This window comes from Sceloporus undulatus, chromosome 4 (genome assembly GCF_019175285.1).
Source record: "Sceloporus undulatus isolate JIND9_A2432 ecotype Alabama chromosome 4, SceUnd_v1.1, whole genome shotgun sequence".
Lineage (NCBI taxonomy): Eukaryota > Metazoa > Chordata > Lepidosauria > Squamata > Phrynosomatidae > Sceloporus > Sceloporus undulatus.
In genome coordinates, this window is record NC_056525.1 from 249,510,200 (window position 1) to 249,528,371 (window position 18,172).

At 46.2% G+C, this 18,172-nt stretch overlaps 1 protein-coding gene and 1 pseudogene across 1 annotated transcript; one reads left to right on the top strand and one right to left on the bottom strand.

The window, feature by feature from the left end:
• Positions 1-1,160: 1,160 nt before the first annotated feature.
• On the bottom strand, positions 1,161-4,440 carry LOC121929181 (forkhead box protein H1-like). Its single transcript, XM_042464489.1, has 3 exons — positions 4,249-4,440; positions 3,138-3,242; positions 1,161-1,868 (listed from the first exon to the last, which is right to left on the bottom strand). Exons 1-3 carry the CDS (start codon positions 4,438-4,440, stop codon positions 1,161-1,163), a joined length of 1,005 nt encoding a protein of 334 aa, XP_042320423.1.
• Positions 4,441-13,347: 8,907 nt separating this feature from the next.
• Positions 13,348-16,709, top strand: LOC121929182 (annotated as a pseudogene).
• Positions 16,710-18,172: the final 1,463 nt, after the last annotated feature.

Below are 18,172 nucleotides of genomic sequence, written 5' to 3' on the forward strand. Positions count from 1 at the left end.
GGAAACCATGCCCTATGAGGAACGACTCAGGGAGCTGGGGATGTTTAGCCTGAAGAAGAGAAGGTTAAGAGGTGATATGATAGCCCTGTTTAAATATTTGAAGGAATGTCATATTGAGGAGGGAGCAAGCTTGTTTTCTGCTGCTCCAGAGAACAGGACCCGGAACAATGGATGCAAGCTCCAGGAAAAGAGATTCCAGCTCAACATTAGGAGGATCTTCCTGAGAGTAAGGGATATTCAACACTGGAAAATACTCCTGCCTTGGAGAGTGGTGGAGGGGATGCTTTGATGGAGAGTTCCTGCATGGCAGAATGGGGTTGGAATTGATGGCCTTTGGGGTCTCTTCCAACTCTATGATTCTATTATTCTTTCCCCACTCTGGCAGATCAGTTGTGAGGGGGCAAATCAATCCATCAATTTGGGGCAGATTCCCAAAGAGCCCTCTTCCCTCCAGCAACCTGGCTGAAGCCTACAAGAGGCATACAAGCAGAGACTTTGGTGCCCTTAACCCCACCCCCCCAGGCCCTGATTTTAGATCACATCTTGCCCAACATGGTTCCTTTCAGAAGAGTCCCAACTCACATCATCCTCAGGCAGCAGAGCCAATGGCCCTGTTTTCTGGGGATGATGAGAAATGTAGCCCAGCACATGGTGGAGAGTGACAGCTTAGGAAAGAGAGGCAACCAAGAACGTTTTGGACCCTCCAAGACCTACAGGTTCCAATGGGCTTGGAGATTTTTGGACTGCGAGATCCATGTGCCTCTGTTCTAGCAGAAGGAGAGCCAGGCTGGATTAATCTTAAATCACAGAAAATATCATCATGCTGGTCGCCAGCTGAAGGACAGACTGAATGGGTTTGACACCCAAACAACACAAAGGGATTAGTCAAGCAGGAAAAAGTCACTTAGGCTGCATGCTTTAACCGTTCTTTTTAAACGCACACACATACACATACATATCTGTTTAATTTTATATATATATTAATTTCTACAGATGTTTATATTTACATTTAACACCACCCTTCACCCTAGGACAGTTTGCAAACAGTATTTACACAGTTTCTTTAAATTACATATGAATAAATAAATGACTGAATGTGGGTAGGAGGAATGGCAAAGAAAGAGGAGTCCCTCCCTGCAATGCCCAGCATTCCCCTCCCATCATTTCCAGAAAGGGGACCAGCCTGGAACTGCTGGGTAGGAAAGAAGGCAAGGTGGGGTGACCAAGGGGGAAGGGATCAGGCCCTGGCTGGCAGCCATGCCCAGGGTGTGCCTAGGATGCAAGGCAGGGCAGGGGGCACCTGGTGCCAAGGAGCAATGGGGGTCTAGGCAGGCCACAGGGGTGTAAACATTGGAGGGTGAAGGGAAGGGGAAGGGAAAGGAGGGTCTCAGCAGGAAAGGAGTGCCATGGGGTGCCATTCCAAGCCCATAGAAAGAGGCTGGCTGGACCCAGGGCATGCTGGGAGGCTGGTCCCAGTAAAATGGAGGTGGGAGGGAGGGCATGCTGGGGTAGGAAGCCTGGAAGAATGATGGGGACCCTGCAAGACCAAGACTGCTGTCATTCTCTAGGGAGGCCTCTCTTGCCACCTCCGGCACCAGCTCCTCAATCCTGAAGGAGGAGCTTTTCTTGGGGGGATCACTGCTCTCCTCAAAGCTGCCAGGGGATGGATCTTCCTTGGGGGCATCCTTGCCAAGGGAAGGGGGTGGGTAGGGCTCCCCATGGAGGATGAAGGGGGCCAGGTCCGAGACGAAGGGGGCACCCCCGAGTCGAGGTGCCCGGGTGTTCTGGCGCCTCAAGAGTCCTGGAGGGATCTGCTCCACATCAACCCTCCAGAAATTCCTTTTCCCCTTCCCATTGTTGGTCTCCTCCTGAAGAAAAGAGGAAAAAAAGAATGGTTAAAGCACATACAGTTGGCCCTCCGCATTTATGGCTTTGACTTTGGGGGATTTGATTATTATTTGCGGTTTTGATTAATATGTTCTATCTAGGAATCTTTAGGTCCTCCAGCACAACTCTACCAGAAGTTGACCATAGAGTTGTGCTAGAGAACCTAGATGTCCCTAGAGAAAACACTCTCTAGGCATTTGTACATCTTCCAGCATGTTCTATGATCAACTTCTGGCAGATGTTGACCCTTAGAGTTGCATTGGAGGACCTGCAAATTCCTAGAGAGGTGTTCTATCAGGTAAAAAGAACAATGGATTTTTATTTGCAGTTTCCCCACATTCATGGGGGTCCTTCACTCCTAACCCACTGAATGTGGAGGGACCACTGTATTTGGTAGTGACTGCGAAGGAAGAGAAGGTCTCTTCTTCTGGGAGCATGCAAAGCACACTTGGCCCAAAATTTTTGCCCTTTGTATTCCCATCAGTTAATTCAGGTAAAAGGGGGCTTGGGATTTCCTTCCCCTCCTCTGCTTTTTCAAGGGGTTTTTAGCTGCCAATGCTTAGGTACTCCATTTCACAGGGAAGCAGCCAAGCGTTTGCTTCCCTTCAGGTCTGAGAGAGAAACCCTGGTGGAAGTGGAGAATCTGATGCCTTCAAGGCAGCCTCCCCCAATGCTGGGGTAGAAAGGGGGTCCCAGATGTCAGATTGCAACTCCCATCAGCCCTAGCCTCCCTAATCAGTGACCATCAGCCCCAGCTGGAGAATGGTGGGACCTTGAGTCCAACCATATCTAGAATATGAGAAATGATCTAGACCAGTGGTTCCCAACCTTTCTAATGCTGTGACCCTTTAATACAGTTCCTCATGTTGTGGCAACCCCCAACCATACAATTATTTTCATTGCTACCTGCAAATATGTGTTTTCCGATGGTCTTAGGCGACCCCTGTGAAAGGCTCGTTCGACCCCCAAAGGGGTCCCGACCCACAGGTTGGGAACCACTGATCTAGACCTTGAGTCCAACCAAGAAGACCATCAGATCCAAAGTCCCTTCCCCTCTGTTCCCCAGCTCAATCCCACACCCCTGTTCTCCCCTTACCTTCAGGAATCAGCTCTTGCCTCCATAACCAATGTCCATGAGCTTGAGCTGGAGAACAATGGGACCTTGAGTCCAACCATGCCCAGAAGACCATAGGTTCTGCCCTGGTTCCAAAGACCCCCCCCCCACTCCCCACCTCATTCCTCCCCCTTACCTTCAGGAAGCACCGGTTGGAGGAGAGATTGTGGCGGATGGAGTCCTTCCAGCCTTGGTAGCCCTCTGTGAAGAATGGGAAGAGGTGCTGGATCTCAGTGAGGATCTGGAAGGAAAAGAGGAGGTCAAATTGGGACAGGGTTTTTGAGTTGGGGGAGAATGAAAGTGCTCAGAGCTCCTCTAACCCACAGTGGAAGGGAAACCTTCTTTGAGACTCTTCCTCCCTCCTGGTTTATCTGACCTTGGGCCTAATCCACCAGGAAACCCTTGGGTCCAGGGAATAAAGAGGGTCTCAGTCCAGGGGTCTCTGCCAAAAGGGAAAAGAAGAGCCCCAAGGACCCAGAGGGGAAGGTTCTGAGGATGGATGCATTTTCTCTGGATTTTTCTTTCTCTGCAGCCCTTGGAGTCAAAAGGGGAACACTGGAGGAAGGAAGGTCAAGGGCAGCTTGGCAGGGAGCAGAGTGTGGCAAAGTTACCTCTTTGGACTAAAGGTCCCAGAACTCAAAGACATAGCTGTGTTAGTCTGCAAAATTAGTGAGAAAGTTTTCTTAACCAAAGCTCTTCTGCCAACTTCTTACCTTCTTTCCTGGGAGACAAGGGGTGACTCCTGGGAAGGGTGTTTTCGAGGGAGAGAGAAGAGAAAAAGCCCCGTCCCTTCCCCCATTTTCCTCCCTTTGGGGTCTCCTCCAGGCCAAGATCCCTGCTTGCAGTCGCTTTGCAAGAGAGGAGAGCAGTCAAGCTGGGGAAGGAAAGCAAAGGAAAGAAAGGGGTCTAGAGATCCCCGAGGAGCCACTTGAGGGGCTGGAGAAGGGCTCCAAGGCTCACAGTGCGGGGCCACCACAAAGAAGGCTCTGCAGCCAAGGAAAGGGAAGGGAAAGGGAAAGAAAGGGAAAGGGAAAGGGAAAAGGAAGGAAGGAGAAGGAAAGGAAATGAAGGGGAAACAAAAGGAAGGGAAGGAAGGGGAAGGAAACCAAAGGGAAGGGAAGGAAAGGAATAGAATGGAATGGAAAGGAAATGAAGGGGAAGGGAAGGGGGGACCCCTTCCAAACCCTGGCCCCCAGAAGCCCTGAGGGGGGCAAGCAGGCACCCCCTTCCTCCCCTCCTGGTCCTACCTGGGCCAGCTTGAGCCTCTTCTGGGGGGCCCTCTGGATGACCAGGGCGATGAGAGCCAGGTAGGAGTAGGGGGGCTTGGGGTGCCTCTTGTAGGGCTTCTTATTCCTCCTGCCCTTGCTCTCCTCCATCTGGGGCTGGGTGTCCTCTGGGTCCCTGGGGCTCTGCCCTCCAAGTCCTGCTTGGCTCTCCATCCTTCTTCCTCTGCTCTGATCTGCTCTTGGCTGGGGCTCAGGTCAGGAGGGAATGATGCCCCCTCTGCCAGGCTGGGCCACTTCAAGGGGCTCCTTTGTGATGCTGATCATGGGGGGCAGACCCATTGGCACCAGGGCAGGGCAGGGGAGCCACCACTGGAGAAGAGGCGCTAAGCACCTTAGGGGAGGAATGGGGAGATTCTGCCTCCCCAAAGGCCAACTCAACAGCACTGCAAGAAGGGAGAAGCCCTCTATGGCAAAGTGGGTATGTGTGTTGCGCGCCTTCGAGCCATTTCTGGTTTATGGGGCTCTTAAGGTGAACTTATCAAAGGGTTTCCTTGGCAAGTTTCTCCAGAGGGGTTTGCCCTTAATAGCCTCTGAAGCTAAGAGAGTGTGACCTGCCCAAGATCACCCAGTGGGTCTCCATGGCTGAGCTGTGAATAGTCCAGCACTCAAACCACTATACCATTCTGGCTTTTCTCTACTATGGCAAAGGTCCTGGACTTATTGCATGTGGTCAGCTGCATGCAAAATCTATTTCTTTCTGTACCTTTTAGTCTATCATGGGGTTTTCTTGGCATGATTTGTTCAGAGGACGTTTGCCATTGCCTTCCCATGAGGCTGAGAGAGAGTGACTTGCCCAAAGTCACCCAGTGGGTTTTTGTGTCCCAGCAGGGATTTGAAACCTGGCCTCCAGAGCTGTAGAATCATAGAATCCTAGAGTTGGAAGAGACCCCAAGGGCCATCCAGTCCAACCCCCTTCTTCTGCCATGCAGGAACTCTCCATCAAAGCATCCTCATTGACAGATGGCCATCCAGCCTCTGCTTAAAGACCTCCAAAGAAGGAGACTCCACCAGACTCCAAAGTACTCTTTCCACAGTCATGCAGCTCTTACTGTCAAGATGTTAATAATAATAATAATAATAATAATAATAATGTTTATTTATATACCGCTTTTCCAAATTAGATCAAAGCGGTGTACAACAGGAAGTACAATACAAAGTCAAAATAAAACATAACAGGCCTCTCTCCCCCTCAAGATGGTGGTCGGAAGGAGGGCTTTTTCTTCTTTCAGGCAGGCAGTTGGAGCTTGCCTGCCTCTCTCCCCCCAAGATGGTGGCTGAAGGGAGGGCTTTTCTTCCTCCTAATGTTGGAGTGGACTCTTTTCCTATAGTTTGAATCCATTGCTCTGTGTCCTATTCTCTGGAGCAGCAGAAAACAAGCTCTCCTCAATATGACATCCCTTCAAATATTTAAACATTGCCTTAACCTTCTCTTCTCTAAACATACCCAGCTCCTAAGTTTCTCCTCATAGAGCTTCATGGTTTCCTGATCTTTCACCATTTTAATCACCCTCCTTTGGACATGCTCCAACTTGTCAACATCCTCTTTGAATTGTGGTGCCCAGAACTGGACACAGTATTCCAGGTGGGGCCTGACCAAAGCAGAATAGAGTGGGACTATTACTTCTCTTGATCTAGACCCTTTGATGTATCCTTGGAGCCTGTGCAATGGGTTTTTCTGGTGGAGCGCAGCGTGCACAGAACTGGCCTCACCCTTTAAACCAGAGGTTCAACTGCTGAGGCCTTGACAAGCATGGACAGTAGCAGTGAGGTCCTTGGGTTGTAGGTTTGATTAGAGTTTCCTTTTCTTAGATGGTTGACTTTACAGGGTTAGACGAGCACCATCTGCCCAGGTTTGGGATTAGTTTTCCTTCTCCTAGGATGGTTGTCATAGGCTAGAGAGCCCATCCTGCCCTTTGGTGCTCTTGGTCAGACCCTTCAGTTGTGACCTGTCTGGCATGGGAGGCCCCATAGGTGGCTATTATACCACCGCCGGCATAGCTCACAATGGGCTCAATGGAGAGGATCTAGACACTATACTTCTATTCAAGCTATCTTGGATGAAACGGATTTTCTAGACCCATTTCTAACTGGCTTCTGGGCGGGCTATGGAGTTGAGACTGCCATGGTTGCCCTAGTCGATGATCTCTGCCTGGGCATGGACAGGGGTAGTGTGTCCCTGTTAGTGCTTTTGGACATCTCAGCGGCTTTCGATACCATTGACCATGGTATCCTTCTGGAATGTCTGAGGGAGTTAGGTATCGGGGGCACTGCGCTCCAGTGGTTCCGGTCCTACCTCTCGGGTAGATTCCAGATGGTGGAGCTGGGGGGCGTGTGCTCCGATAAGAGGGCGCTTACATCAGGTGTCCCTCAAGGAGCCATTCTGTCCCCCATGCTATTTAACATTTACATGAAACCACTATCATCCGGAGACATGGGGCGCAGTGTTATCAGTATGCTGATGACACTCAAATATGTTTCTCTGTGTTTCCGACTGATGCAGTGACTAGGGACGGCATCTCTCCTCTGAATGCCTGTCTGGAGTCGGTAATGGGCTGGATGAGGGAAAACAGACTCAGTTTGAATCCAGAGAAAACGGAAGTACTCGTGATAGGCTCCCCTGGCCCGGGGAAGGAAATTTGTCCACTTGTCCAGAATGGGGTCACGCTCCCCCTGAAGGACTCAGTTTGCAGTCTGGTGTGCTTCTGGACTCATTGCTCCACCTCACATCTCGGGTGGATGCAACAGTCAGGAGCACCTGTTACCAGCTTCAGCTGATACGTCAGCTGCGACACTTCCTGGGCTGGGAGAACCTTGAAACGGTGGTGCATGCTCTGGTAACCTCTCGGTTGGATTTCTGTAATGCGCTCTACATGGGGCAACCCTTGTACCAAACCCGGAAGCTTCAATTAGTACAGAATATGGCAGCTAGGTTGGTCACTAGATGCTCCAGGACCAGCCATATAACACCTATCCTGCAAGATCTACATTGGCTGCCTATTCGCTTCCGGGCGCAATACAAGGTGTTGGTTATAACCTATAAAGCCCTAAATGGCTTGGGCCCAGGGTACTTGGAGGACCGCCTCTCCCCATATAATCCGCCCCGCACTCTCAGATCGACCGGGAAGCATTTGTTAAGGGTTCCTAAGTCAAAATACACCTTGACTGCACAAAGGGCATTTTCCATCTCGGCCCTGCAGCTTTGGAACTCTCTTCCCGACGAGCTCCACTCTGTTACCTCCCTTGACCTGTTTAGGAAGAAACTTAAGACCTATCTCTTCCAACAGGCTTTCCCCCATGTGTCTTGACATCCGTTCCCCATCATATATGCTGCTTTCCAGCTAGTTCTGTTTTTTGGCTATGGTTTTTATTCTCTGTGGTTTTATTGTGTTTTTCATTTTGGAATGTTTTTATGATGTTTATATACTGTTGTCCAAATTGTATAATGTTTTATATCCTTGTTGTAACCCGCTTTGATCTCCTTTGGAAAAGCGGGCTATAAATAAACGGTATTATTATTATTATTATTATTATTATTATTATTATTATTAATGCAGCCTAGAATCGCATTGGCCTTTTTAGCTGCTGCATTGCACCGTTGACTCATGTTCAGCCTGTGGTCTACTTGGACTCCTAGATCCCTTTCTGTAGTCCAACACTCAAACCACTATGCCACGCTGGATCTCTGAGCTCATATATAATATAACATATTACTGTAATTAAAAGTTATAAAACAGTATTAAAAAGGTAACGTTTTATCCATTGTTGTTCTGTGCCTTCAAGCAACCCTCAGCTGAACTTATCAGAGGGTTTTCTTGGCAAGTTCCTTCAGAGGGGCTTGCATCCCTTGAAGCTGAGAGTGTGTGCCATGCCCTTTAGACAGATCCATTTATTATCCATCTGTGTCAGTCAAAATCTAACAGGTTTTCACAGCAGAAAAGAACATTTTTGCAGCTGTTTCCATTATGCTTTTATCAAAAACCACTAGCAAGTATACCAAGTACCAAGGGATCTTCTTGGGAAATCCTTACAAAAAGTCCAAGAGAAATCTCTTTTCCCCACAACATCAATGTCAGTTCTGAATTGGTCCCCAGTGCCATCACACCTCAGTGCCAAAGTCCTTTCATTGGCAGTGGCTCTGCCAAGGCCTCCTTGGTTTTGCCTGTCTGGCTCCTGGAGCAGCAGGGCAAGGAAAGCTTTGCATAACCCCCCACTGAGACCCCCAATGTGTGTGTTGTGTGTGAGAGAGGGAAGGCTTGAGGTTGTGGATTAAGGACATGGGGTCAATGCCAGGAAATGACCCTTCCCCCCCCCCCCCCCCTACCCCCGCCCCCCCCCCCCCCCCCCCCCCCGGCAGTCAGTAAGGAAAAGGCCCACTGGCCATAGCCATAGCTTACTCCTGAGAAGGCCTACTCATTTTGAGGATGACAAAGGAAGCAGGGCTTGCCTTTTTGAAGATGCTGCAGAGATTGCAGTGAGAAGATCACTTTTCGTTTTGGTTCTTTTGGTTCCACATAGAGCCTGGTGTGCTTATTCCATTTGCTTATTTTATTGAACCCTTTCCTGTATTATTATGTATTATTTTCTATGTATTATGCTATTATTTCATAGAATGTATGCCATAGGCAGGTTTATTTTTATCTGTTTTACTGATTGCATGTACAGCGCTGTGTAAATCTACAGCACTATATAGATAAAACATAATAATAATAATAATAATAATAATAATAATAATAATAATAATAATAGCTATGGCTCAGATCCCATACTTAGTCTCAAGCAGAGCAGGGAGTTAGTGCATAGTACATAATTTCCCCTCCCCTTTCAAACCATTTCCATTTGACATGTGCAGTATTTTTTGAAGGAAGGATTGCCACCAAAGCCTTCCTTTGCCCTCTTTTTTTGTTGGGTTCACTCAGAGAGTCAGCATACATCCTCCTTTTCCAGGACATGTCCTACATTTCAACCTTCTGTCCAGGAGAAATTCCATAAATGTCCTCCATTGTGAGCATGACTAAGAAGCACAAATTTATATGTATGTAAGTGTTCTAGCTGGTATTTGGTAATGTCCAGTACCTTGTCCTCCTATGCGGTTATGACTTCTGGTCATTCTGAGTTCACTGCCCACCATCATGACCCAAAAGACCCACCCTTACTATTATTGCCATTATCATTATCATTATTATTATTATTATATCTTCTTATTTCCTGCCTTTTTCCCAATATAGGGACTCAAGGCGGCAAACAGCAAGTTTAAAACAATACAATTTAAAAACAGAACAGCAACATTAAAATGTATAAAATTTAAAAAACAAACCATTTAAAAAGTTAATGCAATTATGAATTAAAACATAGCATGTTAAAAATACAAGCCTTACAATTTAATTTGCTCAGCATTTAAATCCCAGTCCTTATCAGTTTGAAAAGGCACAAGAATGTCTTTCATCTGCCAAATGGTCTGGCCAAAGGGCATTGGAGGTCCAAGGAGGTTCAAGAGGGGCCTTTAAAGACCTCACTTTCCCACTTCCAGGATCCTGAGGAATGTAATCCTCACTAAGCAGGTAATCTGAATATGATACAGTTTTCCAAACCCCTGGAGAGAGGAATTGCCCACCAGGCCCTTGGCTGGAGGAAGAGCTGGATGGCACAGAGCAGGAGCAGATTGGAAAGCATACAGCAACAGGGGACATTGTGGATTGCCCAAAGTGTGAACACATTTACAGCTTTACTCCAGGATAAGCAGAGAGGTCTTGTAGCACCTTTGAGACTGAAAGAAAGAAATTGGCAGCCTGAGCTTTCCTAGACTTAAATCCATTTGGAGCAGAGACACCTCTGCAATCAAACCATCTCCCTGTGATTCAGGAGAAGATCTCTTGGATAAAGAGGGACAGATTCCCCTTTAGCACAAAACTGGAAGCCTTTCCAGGATCGTCCTTTTCATGACAGTAATGAGTTGCTGCCGTTGTGTGCCTTCGGAGCCACTTCCCGCTTATGGCAACCCTATCATAGGGTTTTCTTGGCAAGTGTCTTCAGAGGGGGGTTGCCATTGCCATCCTCTGAGGATGAGAGAGTGTGACTTGCCCAGAGTCACCCAACGGGTGAATCCTGGTCTCCAGAGTCATACTCCAAAACTCAAACCACTACGTCACCTTGGCTTTGTCCTATCCCCCAAATAAATATGCTTTAAAGCCTGTTTTAAATCTTAGTGACTTGAGTGTTGGACTAGGACTGTGGAAACTAGGGTCTGAAGTCTGGCTCAGCCATCGAAACCCACTGGATGACCTTGGGCAAGTCACATACTCTCAGCCTCAGAGGATGGCAATGGCAACCCCCTTCTGAAGAAACTTGCCAAGAAATACACCAACAGCATGGGCATTAAGCTTGCAGAAGAAAAATTAGGAGAGTAAAGACTGCTTCTTAGGGATCCTCCTTTAAGATGAGCATTGCACCCAAAAATCTGGAGTGGGAGGGGAGCTGTGAGCCCTTTCTGGCCGGATCTTGGCCCCATATTAATTTTGCATTAGAAAAGATCTTGGATACTTTTAGATGAACACGCACTTTTCAAGAGACATACTCATGCAATAAGGAACTAGATCTTGCATTTCTCTTCCTGTGGGTAAAGACTTCTCTAAAGATGGAGAGGCAATGACTGACCATCCCTCTATGGCTCTGGGTTCAGGTCTCTCTGCTTGAGCCATGCATGGATGTGTATTCAAGAGACTCACATCCCAGGCTTGGTATTATTTTTTGGAGTGGAGGGGGAACAGTATGGTCAGAATACATCTCTAGCCTGCAGTTTTATCCTCCTCCTCCTCCTCCTTTCTTCCCCTACATGCTTTTCTGCTTCTATAATTTAAAAAATGAAGTTTTTTGTCAAAAGGGAAACTATCCCAGTCTTTTTCAAAGACTGGACTTTATCTGAAAAAATATCAAGGTACGAAATTAATATAGAGAATGTAATATTCAAAAGGGAAAAGAAGTGGTGAGAGGAAAGTGGGTCTGAAAGGTTTACTAGACTTCAAATAAACCAAAATTCGCAACAAAGAGATTTGGGAATATAGAGGTCGAAAGAAAAGTAACAGAGAAAGTAGAAGTACGGATGTAATTTCTTATGATCTGGGATTGTGAGTTGAAATTAATGGGTGATTAGTTAGCAAAGATCAAATCAGAGAGCTTAGGCTTTTAGCAATTTCAGTTATTGGTGAGGGGTATATTAATAATGTAATAATACAATGTCCTTATGGCAACCTTATGAAAGTATATGTTACAAAATGGAGGAGAACATTGGATGTTATGTTCTTTTGCTATATTCATATGGATATATTCATTGACTGAATATTGATATATCCATTGATGTAGTTTGCCCCAGTTTGCCCCAAACGTCTCTCCTATGGCTGCCTTTTTTTAAATTAAAAATTAAAATTTTAATTTGCTTATTTTAAAGTTTATTTATTTTAATATTTAATGCATTAAATTGTAATTTGATATTTGTATTTTAGCTAACTTGTGAGGATTGGGATTTTAGTTTGTATACGTTATGTATTGCTTAGGTATTTCATGTATTGCTTATGTACATTGTTTATGCATTTTATGTCTCTCTCTCTGGCTTTGCTTCGCCAACCAAGATTCAGGAAGGACTCATCATCGCGCGCTTTGTACAAGCTTTGCGTTGGTGACTAAAAAGGCCAATTCGGGATCAACAGGTCCGGTTGCAGAAAGCACAGCAGAAGGATGCATGTTATGTATTGTTTATGTAAATTTGCAAACTGCCTTGAAAAGCTGGTATATAAATAAATGTATTATTATTATTATTATTATTATTATTCATTTTTCATTTTTGCTTTTTTAATAATAAAAATTATTGTTTTTAAAAAAGGGAAAATATCCCATGAAAGCCTTCCCTCTTCTTGCTTTTGTTTTGCGAAGCCACCCATAGAATTAGCAAAAGGCTAAAGAGGTCTGCTAAATGCCCCTTAATGGCCACCACTTGGTTTCATTAAAGCAGCAGAAACTGGAAACTTCCCATAAAACAAACAGCAAATACTGAGCCTCAGGCTGCCTAAAGGGAAGGTTTTAATGCCACAAATGGTGTTTTGGGGTGGGACCTATTTGCAAGGCTTCCTACAGCGGGAAGGGATTTGACATTATTCAGCCTGAAGCCTCTCCTTCCAATTAAGAAGGTATTTATGGCCAGGGCAAGGGCCCTCCAAGGGAGACAAAGGGATGGAATTGATCCCCAAGTACATCCTTATGGGATCCAGTATAGGGAAGAACAGGATTATTCTTGCAACATCAAAGGTCATTTCCTGCAACAAGGGTTTCTCTAAGGTGAAAAGAAGGGAACTGGGGAACCTGAGAACCCCCTCCACAGACCAAGGCTGTGAGATCAGACTCCCATCATCCACACTTTCTTTGGCTGGGCAAGAAAAGGTGAGACCCGCTTCCACAACACACTTGTATTTACATCAGATGGAAAAAGAGCGACAGGGCAGGCAAGGAATACGTTATTATTTCGGGGCTCCCCATTGAAGAGTGGATCACCCCCACTTTCCCTCCATTCTTGAAAAAACACAACAATCAGCTGGAAGGATCCATCACATTTTTATTCATTTATATCCCACCTTTCTCCCCAAAATGGGACTGAAGGCAACTAAAAACATATTTAAAACAATACAAATAAAAAACTCTACAAGAACATTTAATGAAATTATAAACACGATTTAAGGGGGAAAAGCATTGATACAGTTAAAACTTTATACATTAAAAACCTGTATTTGTTGTTGCATGCCTTCAAGTTGTTTCCAACTTATAAAGCAAACCTATTATTATTATATTTATCGATATCCACCTTTTTCCACCAAAGTTGGAACTCAAAGTGGCTTGCAATTTAAAAAAAAATTGCAGTTAAAGGCATAGAAATGTCAATATGAAAACAGAATTAAGCTGATACAACATTAACTCCCATTACTCATTAAAAGAATAAAATGCAGTTTAAAAGATGAAAGTGATTAAAAACAACATAATTAAAACAGTATAAATTCCCTGGCCTGTCCTTGCCAAAGGATGGCCAACCAGGAGGGGGCCATGCTGGTCTCCCTGGGAAGGGAGTCCCAGAGTCTGGGGGCCACCACCAAGAAGGCCCTCTTGTCTGTCCCACCAACCATGCTTGCCATGGGCTTTTCAACAATTTCCCATAGGTTTCTCCAAATGCAGTCTTAGATTCTCCCCTTGGCAGATATGATGCTCCAGACAGCCACAGCCCTGCCCTTGCCCACCTTCATTTCCCATAGTGGCACTTGAGGAGCCTGAAATGCCCAGCTGTGGGAGAAATCCCCCACCAGGCAGCCAAATGCAGCCTTGGCATCCATCCCTCACCTCTCAATCCCTGGCTATTCTTCTGCTTCCCCCCACTCAGAACAAGGAACCACATGGGCAATGAGATGAGACCCCTGGGCACCAAGGGCAGTCCCTCTCCAAGTCTCCAGCACTCCAGGTGCCTCCAGCAAAATCCCTGCCTTTTTCATTCTATCCATTGCCACCGAGAAAGCCCACATTTTCTCTGGCAGCAGCCCCTGCCAGATGCTGGTCCCCTTGCGCCCACTCCCTCTTTATTACCGACAGCCTTGGGCAGGTCTCCCCGCCTGCTTGTGGGTCAGGCTGATCTCCCCTAAAGAGCCCCCCTCAACTTGAAGTTGATCCAGATAATCACTCAGATAGAAACTTTCTTCCTTTTCTTAGATCCCAAGATCCCATGATGGAAGGAATCTGTACCACAAGCCCAGCTCCAACAGGTGATGCTTGCAGGAAAGCAGGAACATCACCCAGAGAAGGAAGGAGATGCAATCTCTTTTACCCCAGTAAGGGGTGTGGAAGTCCATCATCCACCACCTCCTCCCCATCAGCCCCATGGGTAGAGGAGAGCTTCTTTCCTTCCTCTGCACCAGAAAGACCTTCAGGAATGAGGAGCTGGTTGCAAGGAAAGCTGCTGAAAAAGTAACAGCTCTGCCCTCATCTCTACCTTTGCTACCCCAGAGAGGATCCCTCTTCCAGCACAAACCCGTCATTCCACCCTTCCCTACAACACTCACACCCCAATGCCTTGCCTGGATTTCAATTGCTCCAGGGTGCCAGGTCTCCCAACCCCTGTCCTGTGGCATCCTGTGGGTGCCTGGTTGGCCATGGCCTGTCCTTCCCTCCTTGCTCCCCACCACCTTACTCTATCTCCTACTTGGTAGTGCCAGGCTGGTCCCCTTCTGAAACAGTGAGAGAAGGATAGTAGGGTCGCGTGAGTTGTGCCTTCTTGCATGGCAGGGGCTTGGACTGGATGACCCTTGTGATCCCATCTGACCAGATTCTCCAAGAAGTTGTACTGATTGGGGTCCCTGCCGACTGACCTTGGTGCCAGGTCCTCCTCCTATGCCCTGCATTTGGGGCATACCCTGAGCCCTGAGGGGCATTTGTGAAAAGAGGGTCTTCTTCCCTTTCCCAGAGCTGACCGCAGGTGCTCCAAGCCCCCCGGGAATCCGAGACAGAAGAGGAATCCCACGGTGGAGCTCCCTCCTGCTTTCCTTTCACTGGCAGGCAAAGACCTTTCTGCTTAAGCAGTCTTTTAATGGTTAAGCAGGAAGGGTTAGATCAGGGGTAGGCAACCTGCGGCCCGCGGGCCGGATGCGGCCCAGTGAGGCCTTGGGACCGGCCCCAGCCCGGTCCTGCCGCCGATTGCCGCTGGGGCCTTTGGCGTCTCGCGCGCAGGGGCAAGGAGGGCAATTGTCTAAAGAAGCCTCAGAAACATGCATTTATATTAACATTTTTTTAAAAATCAGCAAATTTTTTGCGTGTCCTCCATTTTTCATTTAAAAAGTGCCCTCCATTTGAAAATTTTGTCCTACATTTGTCCTGGTTTATGTATTTATTTAATTTTTAAACAATTATTTAATTATTTATTTTTTGGCTTCGGCCCCCCAGTTGTCTGAGGGGCAGCAACCCGGCCCCCGGCTCAAAAAGGTTGCCTACCCCTGGGTTAGATTTATTTGTGCGTTTTATTCATTTTTAACTTTCATATGGATTTTAAATGATTTTATCATGTTTAATAGGGGGAATTTTAAAATCATTATTTTTTATTGTAAACCTTTTTAAGGGGCTATTTTTGGAAGCCGCCTTGAGTCTGACTTAAGAGATGAGAAGACCCATGGAAAAATTAGGGGAAAGGCCGTTTTTGTCTGTTTTTCCTGAATCACACTAAAAACAAAATATTCCTTAATTGATTTTCTTCTTTTTTTCATGTTTTTTTTTTTTTCCACCCCCCCCCCCCCCGTTCCCCCCCTCCCCACTTTGGGAGAAAGGCAGCATATAAATGAAGTAAATAAGTAATAATAGGGTTCCTCCATAACAATGATGAATAAATAATGGGCCTGCAGTTCCTCCATAACTGAGGAGCAGCTGCCAGATTTGGCAAAAGACCGAGTCAAAATTAAAGGATACAGATTTAAGCTAAAAGCCTTTGAGGATGACCTAATGTTGTCAATTGCAAACGACTTTGGCCCAATATGGAGAGGTTTCAAGGTTTAAAATAAATAAAGAGAACATGGCAATGCTATTAATTATTAATTATTATTATTATTATTATTATTAATGAATTTAACAGAACAAGAAAGAAAAGTCTTGATTAAGATACCAGGATTTCAGGAAACAAAGATTAAATATCTAGGAACGGCAGCAGCTGCAGAAAGAAGACCAAGGCTCTTCTATCCTCACGGCCGACCACAGGAAGCCCAAGTTGGGAGTGGTCTCCTTGACGGCCCACCGGAGGACCCTCAGCCCCAGGGAGAGGATGCCCTCGCCCCCCTTGGCCCTGAATATCAGGATTTCAGGGGGAAAAGATTAACTATCTAGGGACTGCGGCAGCTGCAGAAAAAACAAGGCTCTTCTACCGTTCAGCACGGAGGCCCTCACGGCCGACCACAGGAAGCCCCAGCTGGGAGTGGTCTCCTTGGCGGTCCACTGGAGGACCCTCAGCCCCAGGGAGAGGATGCCCTCGCCCCCCCTCAGCCCTGGCCAGCCACTTTGCCCACCAAGGGCCCCAAGAGGCTGTCAAAGTTGAAAGCCCCGAAAAACCCAAGAGAATGCTCTGGGTGCAAAGCCCCCACTTCTCCCCGCCGCCTCCAAGGCACGCCAGCCTCCTGGGATGCACCCTTTGTTAACAGATGACCAACTGCAAGTCCCGGACGCCCTTCACCACGGCCCAACTCCTGGTCCTGGAGCACAAGTTTTGCCAGAAGCAGTACCTCTCCATCACTGAGCGGGCCGAGTTCTCCAGCTTGCTCAGCCTCCCTGAGACCCGGGTCAAGGTTTGGTTCCAGAACCGCCACACCAAGGCCAAGCGCCTCAAGGAGGCCGAGCTGGAGAAGCTCGCCTTTTCTGAATAGTACTCCGGCCATCGGAAGGAAAATCTAACTGTTGACCTCCGACTTCACCACAGTTATTGTATTGCTGTTTAAGTATGTTTTATGTGGCTACAGCATGTACCAGCTCACCTAGGCTGTATCCGCACTGCGGGATTAACCCGGATTCATCTCACTTGGGGCACCGCAGCTCCAGGGTCTTGAGTTCTAGGCACTGGAGCCACGATGCTTCAGGCGAGATGAAACCAGGTTGTTTCCCCAGTGCGGCTGAAACCCTAGAGCCTCTCCCTTCCTCTGGAAAGAAATTACGGATGACCTGGATTGATGGAAGAAATTAAATTTATCATAGTTAGGGAAAATTTTGATAATAAAAATGAGTGTTCTCCCCAAATTGAATTTCCTATTTTCCAATTTACCAATAATTATAAATGATCAACCATCTTTAGGGGGAGAGAGGCAGGCCAGCAACAACAGGCCTCGCCTGGAAAACAACATTCTTTTTTAATTAATATCAATTATTAATTAATATCAATTATCAATTAATATCAATTTTTATCTTGTATTGTAATGTTTTAAATTTGTAAGCCGCCTTGATCATATTTATGGAAGGGCGGGGTAGAAATAAAATTTATTATTATTATTATTATTATTATTTCAAAATTTGGCAAAAGGATTTAGCTAAATCTCTTTTGAATGGAAAGAAGCCCAGAGTAAGAATGAAATTAATGCAAGATGACACAAATAGAGGAGGATAAGGTCTACCAAATTTGAAATGATATTTTTATGCGAACTGTCTCAATTGGATTAGGGATTGGATGCTACTAGAAAATAAAAGGATTCTACAATTGGAAGTATATGATAACAAATTCGGATGGCATGCCTATTTATTTTATGATAAAGTAAAAGATCACAAGGATTTTAAAAATCGCTGTATCCGACGGCCCCTTTTAAGAATGTGGCTGAAGATTAAAGAGAAACGGCGTGATGTGATTCCTAAATTCAGTGAATGAGGCTTTCCTGAAAAGAGAGGTTCCTTTGGTAAATAAACGGGTCACATATAATGACTTAACAATCAGTGACGAATCGGGTATCAAAATGAAAAATCAAGAACAATTGATAAACAATGGTTATAATTGTTAATTGGCTTACCTATCGCCATTTTCGAGAAAGATTTTTATTAGATGTTAAAACTAAGGGACTTGGCTTAATTGACTATGAATTTCAAACAATATTGAACTCGGACAGTAAGCATATGGTAGCGAAATATTATAAAATGTTTTTAAAAATAGAAATGGAGGATGAAACAATCAAATCTTCCGGTAAGATGGCGGAGTGAATGGTCGCAAACCGTGGCGGCAGGTGGTGAGCAGCACCGTTCGCGGCAGTCTAGAAAGCTTAAAACCGTTCCCCCGATAAAGGGGACTCAGGTGGGCCCACGGGGTCCTCAGACAGAGGCCAGTGAATTCCTTCGGGGTCCCTGAGGGTAT